The sequence below is a fragment of the Myotis lucifugus genome, unplaced genomic scaffold, assembly GCF_000147115.1.
Source record: "Myotis lucifugus unplaced genomic scaffold, Myoluc2.0 scaffold_1127, whole genome shotgun sequence".
Classification (NCBI taxonomy): Eukaryota; Metazoa; Chordata; class Mammalia; order Chiroptera; family Vespertilionidae; genus Myotis; species Myotis lucifugus.
Window position 1 is genome coordinate 43,381 of NW_005872175.1, and position 7,254 is coordinate 50,634.

The 7,254-nt window shown below is 49.4% G+C and overlaps 1 protein-coding gene across 1 annotated transcript; it reads right to left on the reverse strand.

The window, feature by feature from the left end:
* Positions 1 to 117: 117 nt before the first annotated feature.
* On the reverse strand, positions 118 to 6,327 carry LOC102425742 (SET domain-containing protein 9). The gene is given in 6 exon segments (XM_023748083.1): positions 118 to 1,366; positions 2,802 to 2,907; positions 3,249 to 3,364; positions 3,570 to 3,693; positions 5,874 to 5,931; positions 5,934 to 6,327. Coding segments are annotated over 6 exon segments (849 nt in total). The 5' UTR covers positions 6,291 to 6,327; the 3' UTR covers positions 118 to 1,278.
* Positions 6,328 to 7,254: the final 927 nt, after the last annotated feature.

Consider the following 7,254-nt stretch of genomic DNA (forward strand, 5'->3'; position numbering starts at 1 on the left):
TTAACCACTATTAAATTGGTTTTAGATGGAGTAAATAAGGTATTTGGTAGATGAAGTAAGTTTTCTGTAAATTCTCTATAATAATTTTCATTTATAATAAAACTAGCCATCCCAAAGTGAGGATTATGCTTTAAATTTAATTCAGGAAATATTTAATGAACATCTTAATGTTTCAAACACTGTTCTAAGTGGCTTCTAAGAAGACATGATACCTGAAATTTGGTCACATTATTTGACATATTTATGGTAGGTTTCTTCATAATAGTCACATTCAGTCGACTCTAGAACGACTTCCCTAAGCCTTTATCTCTCCAGGCGTCCCCCACGCCCCTTGCTCTGACCAGAGCTTTCTCTGTGGCTCCCTTAGTCTCTCCGATCTGAGGGCACACGATGTCCGGATTCTGTGTAAGGACAGGAGAGGGAAGATGGAAACGAAACCCTGACTCCCCAGCTCTGGTTACTTGTCTAAAAGCGCATTCCTTCACCCGCAGACACCAGCGAGCTCGCTGTGCAGGGCTCGGGGACACTGCCCTCCGGGCGGCGTCTGAAGGCAGCCAAGTGCCCCGTGCGAGCTACATAGTGTTTCAGACCTTCAGGGGCAGGAGCAGAATCATCTGGTGACTTCCAGGCCTCGTCCCTTTGGGCCACAATCGCCGTCAGTGGCAGGCTCTGCGCCTGGGGCTTCGCTGCCCTCTCCCAGGCCTCTGGCCCTGATGCACACGGGCTCATTAGCCCCACTCAGCATTCACACGCGTCGGGGACGCCACGTGGAGACAGGAGCGCTCGTGCCGGTGTCCCCCACATGCCAAACAGTCTCATGCTGCTTTAATCTCTGGGTAAATGTGCAAATAGAGAAAATGGTATGACCCCCCGCCCGTTTCTCCCTTAGCTAAAACAATCTTTACACACACACCAGTTAACTCATGGGAACAAAAAATGTTTGGCTTTAGCTTATTCTAGAAAAACATTTTTCAGAAGTTCATATACATCAACAGTAAAATAATTGCTGATAACTTGGCTAACATTTTATAACCACACATGTATATGGACACAAGATATATTAAAAGAAAAATTAAATTATAAATTCAGGCAGTAGGTTTTAATTACTGTATTTAGGTGAAAATGAAAATTGGAATAGCACTGCAAATTTGAAATTGAGCAAATAACTTTTATCATGGAATTGAAACAAAATAGAAATAAATTCCCACTCTGGAATTCAGAAGTGATTAACCAAAATATTAACATGAACTGAATAGAAAACCCGATCCTTATTCAGAGTCAGCTGACAACCGTGTAGTAGTTTGAGAAAAGCTCTTCTCCTTGTCCGACGTCCCTGAGAGCAACGAGGACGACGCAGCGCAGCGGCCTGAAAGCAAGACACCCCGCGTTAGTGCTGGCAGAGAGCCGGGTCCTGGAACCAGTACGGTGTCACATCCCTTACCATCTTCTTAGTTGATGCACTTGATCTCCATGAGGCAATAGCTGTCCCTGACGGAAGTGTTTAAAAGTAGACTATATGTCATTTAAAAAGACCACAGGCCAATGAGTTTATTTTTAAATTTTTTAAATTTTCTTTTTTAAAATATATTTTTATTGATTTCGGAGAAGAAGGGAGAGGGGGGAGAGAGAGGGAGAGAGAAACATCAATGATGAGAGAGAATCATTGATCGGCTGCCTCCTGCCTACTGGGGATCGAGCCCGCAACTCGGGCATGTGCCCTTGACTAGAATCGAACCTGGAACCCGTCAGACCACAGGCTGATGTTCTATTCACTGGGCCACACCAGCGAGGGCAGACCAATAAGTTCATACAACTGACTACTGAACACTGATGCTCAGGTCCTCAAAACTGGTATCACAAAAAAAGCATTTAAAAGTGATATTCATTATAAGTTTAGCATTTTAAAATTAATTTGTATGTTTGTATTCTGCAAAGCTAGAAACATTACTTGAAATTAATTGGATTAAAAAATCATTTTTATGGACACAACAAGACATGTCATCTTTTTTTGTTTTGTTAATCCTCACCTGAGGATACCTTTTCCATTGATTTTTTTTTAGAGAGAGAGTGGGAGGCGGGGAGAGAGAGAAACATTGATGTGAGAGAGACACATCGACTAGTTGCTTCCTGCACATACCCTATTGGTCTGGGGATCGAACCTGCAACCCAGCATGTGCCCTTCATGGGGAATCGAACCCGAGACCGACTGTCCCATGTGCGGCCGACTCTCTAACCACTGAGCACACCGGCCAGGGCAAGAGGTGTAATCTTCAATGTTCCTACTCATGTAGCATTTCCTGTACTGGTTGGGTAGTAACGCGTTATGCCCCAGAGGATGTTAAAGAAAACGTAAATACCCGACACACATGGAGAAAAGTTACCAAGTTTTAAGTACAGGGAACAGTCTTCAGCTTTAAATACCATTCATTTCAAAAGGACACTAGGACCCACACAAATTAAGTTTGCTAACAAATGGCAACTCAGTGAAGTGATACAAAGATTACATTTCCTACAGCATTGTTGGTAACTCCACAGAATCATTTATTAAAAACTGTTACTTGAGTATTCTAGTAGACTTACGGGGCAGAAAATTGCTATACTGTAATACAAATGTTATCTTCTGAGTATTTCCCTTTTTTCACTATTTTTAAAATTTTATTTTTTAATTTAAATATAGTTGGCCTACGCTTTTTTTCACGATCAGGTTTCCAAATCTAATAGTGGAAAGAGCAGAAGAAATCACGGGTAATTCGGCCCCTTCAGCCAGGTCCTCTCATGTCAGGACAAGCGGGGAGGCTCACCCTTGCTGGGCACAGCTGTAGGTGGTGTTGGGCAGGTACTGCTTCAGTTCCACAGGGAAGCCCGTGGGCACGTCCAACTCCTGATAGCAGACGTTCGCTGGTCTGTCTGGGAGCAAGTATGTAATTTTTAGACATAGCCATTTCACTAGCCATGGAAAACTACTGAATTATGACACTTGTATGAGTTTCTAAATTATGAGAACATGCTCAAATTAATAATCCCTATTATGTTCTAGGCACTGCTAGGCTTTCTATGTAAAAAACATATATATAAAGTGTCCCCCCAAAATGCATATGCACTTTGAATAATTATAAGGGCAGAGTTTATTAAAATGTGTTTCATTTTCAAAATGTCATAGAAATCAGCTGTTAGTGTATCTACGTTTTTGGGATGCCTGTGTGTGTGTGTTCCCTCTGCCTCTCTCTCACCCCATGGTGCCCACTTACCATTGGAGCAATTGTTGACATACTGGCCTACCGCCAGAGGGTTCTGCATTTCTGATGTTAGCCAAGTGCTATCGCTCATTCTTAAAGGGCCAAGTCGGTCCCTTCCATTGCAAGATCTGAAACAGGTGAGAGCATTAGCCAAGAGGTTGTTCTTCTGAATCTTAAAATTCAAAAATACAAAATTAACCCTACAACTGAGAAAGTGCAATTTCTCTTACAAAACCACTTTAGTCAATAGGGCAACCAAGGCTACTGGTCATAGTCATTGCTGTGTGTGGTTTCGTCTCCTCGAATGAAGTTTACACATAGGCACCAACTTACCTGTACACGACTTTCGAGATTCCCTTGTCATTTCCATCAATGAGCACGCCATCCAAGCATCTAAAAATAAACGGATTTCCAATCGACTGGAAAAAGATTGGCTCATATTTCTGATATACTGTACCTGTCATGCAACAAGACAAAGGGATATTATAGCAACATGTAAAACCCACTCACACCATGGTAAGGGCCTTTCTCTGGAACATATACATAACATGTAAGAACTTGTTTTAATTTCTCACACTTTTCTCCAATATTTTACCTCCAAGTTGGACCATCACATTCTCTTTGGCAATTTCACCCTTTGAAGGGGGCCCAATAGCAGATAGAGCACAGAACCAACGTGTCTGCACAGCTGGAAATATGCCTTGGTTAATTCTTGTATGTGGCCTGATAGGGGATCACACCTGCAACCCTAACCCTAACCCCAAATCCTAACCCTAAATCCTAACCCTAACCCTAACTCCTAACCCTGACCCTAACCCTAACTCCTAACCCTAAATCCTAACCCCAAATCCTAACCCTAAATCCTAATCCTAACCCTAAATTTTAACCCTAAATCCTAACCCTGACCCTAACCCTAAATCCTAACCCTAACCCTAACTCAGTGATTCCCAAAGTGGGCGCTACCGCCCCCTGGTGGGCGCTGCAGCCATCCAGGGGGGCGGTGATGGCCACAGGTGCATTTGGGGGCGATGAGTAACTGCTATTAAAATTTTAAAAAAATTAATTTCCAGGGGCTGAGTAATATTTTTTCTGGAAAGGGGGCGGTAGGCCAAATAAGTTTGGGAACCACTGCCCTAACTCCTAACCCTGACCCTAAGCCTGAATCCTAATCCTAAATCCTAACCCTATGAGCTACCTAGCCAGAGCTGCTTTGTGTGTGTGTGTGTGTTTTCAATATGTATATATTCTTGATTTCAGAGAGGAAGGGAGAGGGAGAGATAGAAACATCAGTGATGAGAGAGAATCATTGATTGGCTGCCTCCTGCACGCCCCCTTCTGGGGATGGAGCCCACAACCTGGGCCTGTGCCCTGACCGGAAATTGAACCGTGACCTCCTGGTTCATAGGTCGAGGCTCAACCCCTGAGCCATCCGGCCGGGCTGCTTTGTGGTTTTTGTTCGTTTGCTTTAGTGAAGGGTGATTAGACATCTATCAAAGCCTCTTCTAAGAAATGTGTTTTGTCAATGACAATAATGTAGCCGTACACGGAACAGATGAGCCTGGCCTTCCGGTCGTCCCTCCTTTCACTGGCAAAGGAGGAAGGACACACGCCGGCGCTGCTGGTTCCAGGCTGTAGATCTATTGCGCTTGTTTCAGTGTTAGTTTGTTGCTGGCTTGTTCCGTTCAGTCTTACAGTTAATTGTGTGAAAGAACGTGAGCCTCCCGTGCTTAGGGATGGCAATTAGAAAATGGTCAAAGGGCTTTTTGGAAACGTAGGTCTGACTTATGCATCCACATGTATTTTCCATTTTGCCAAACCCTACACCAGCTTAACACATGGCACATCTTAGCGTCCTAGTTCAGCGGTCGCCAACCTTCCAGACCTCCCGGACCACCAGTGCTCCGCTGACCACCGGTTGGCGTCCGCTGAACTAGTTCATCATCTCCTGCAACGAAGCTGCTTACTTTCCAATGTAGAAATGGCAGGAAGGCCTTGATTCAGTAATATATTTATTTATTTTTAATATATTTTTATTGATTTCAGAGGGAGAGAAACATCAATGATGAGAGAGAATCACTGATCAGCTGCCTCCTGCACGCCCCCTACGGGGGATCGAGCCTGCAACCCAGGCATGTGCCCCTGACCCGGAATCGAACCTGGGACCCTTCAGTCCGCAGACGGACGCTCTATCCACTGAGCCAAACCAGCCGGGGCTATTCAGTGATTGATGAGTTTAAGTTCTACCTTTTATGTTTCAACCCCTCTGTTTTACATTTATCTAAACCAAACTGACTTATTCTCTAGTGCTTTCTAAGTAACGTCTGATCAAAGCAGGCCGCACCACCTTCTCCTAAATTTAAACACTGAGTAGAAACATGTCCTTAAAAGAAGAGAGAGCGCGTGTGTCCCAACCAGTGCGCAGGACACTTTCTAGCATAAGGTCACGAACAAGCAGCTCATTTCCGAACTGGGATTTAAAAATCGGAGGGAATCCGAGTCTCCCCTGCACATTCTTGGGGTCAGGGGGACAGGCTGGTTCTGGTTTGAGCTTGTTCATCAGCAAGAGGACGCCCGGCCGCGCGCCGCGGTGCGTTACCCGGGTACATGCCGAACCACGGCGCCCCGCGGGGCCCTTACCCGGGTACATGCCGACCACGGCGCCCCGCGGGGCCCGTCCTGCCGCCACGAAGACGCCCCCTCCCCGGCGGCCGCCAGGGAGCTGGCCGCGCGGGCCACACTGAAGCCCAGGGTCTGGTACAGGACGTCTTGGGGTGTGAAGCCGAGCACGGGCGCCCCCCGAGGCTGAGCCGACAGCAGGTCTTGGTACTTGGACCGAACCGGTTCCGGGAGCGCCGCCAGGACGTCCCGCTGCCGGGGGAGGGCGTTGGCGAACAGCGCCCGGAAGACGGCGAGCAGCGTCCGCAGGACCTCGGCGTCCGGGACCACTTTGTCCTCAAGCTCCGCGGGGACGTAGCGCAGGGTCCTGCAAGGAAGAGGCCGTTGGCCGCCGCCTGGGGCCTCCCCGGCCGGAGGGCTGGGCGCTACGGATCCCATAGGGCAGCGGTTCTCAACCTGGGGGTCGCGACCGTCGGAAAACACATATATAATCACATATTGTTTTTGTGATTAATCACGATGCTTTAACTATGTTCAATTTGTGACAATGAAGTTGGGGGTCACCACACATGAGGAGCTGTATGAAAGGGTCGCGCATTGGGAAGGTTGAGAAGCGCTGCCCTACAGTGACCGGGGTGGCGCCGCCCAGCTCCCAGCGGCCCGACCCAGTGCGGACGCCCGGGCCGCCCAAGGCCCGTCCGCGCCAGCGCCGCTGGCCCCCACACTCGTCTCCCGGCCAGGGAACCGGCCGGGCGGCCTCAGGGAGGCCGGGCCGAGGCGCCCGGAGGGGGGGCAGCACACACAGCGGTCACGTGAGGCCACTGAGCATCGTCACGTGACGGCTCCCGGGGCGTGGCTTCCGGCACCACGTTCAGTGGCGTCCTGCGCGCTGTCGCTCCCCCGGGAGGGCGCCCCCTGAGGACGGGCGCTTTCCTGTCCGCGAAGGGAGGTGAAGGGAGGTGACGCTCAGCCGGGAACGGGTCACTCATCGCTGCCGTGGGCGCCCCGAGGGCTCGTCCCCGCGCGCTCGCCACTCCGTGAGGCGTCGCCCCGCTGACCCGTGTTGGCACCCACACTCCGCGTGTTAGGGTCTTCCGGCTCCTTCCTAGGCACCCGCCACTCGGGGCCGGTCCCCGCACCGCGGGCGGAGGTGCTTTCACCGCGTCAACACCTCGGTTTGCCTTTCCGGGGGCTCCAGCTCCCCGTGCTGCAGCCGTTTTCCTCCTCCTCAAAAGTTCAGTATTTTCCCAGGAGCCCGCAACCCAGTCCGCGCCGCCCGCGGGCGACCCCTACCGGCCGACCTGGCAGCGCGGGGCACGACGGGAAATAGGCCCCAGGCCACGCCCACCCGAAGCCGCGACACCCCCGAGCGGCCCCCAAGCCACCGACTCCGGCGTTCTCA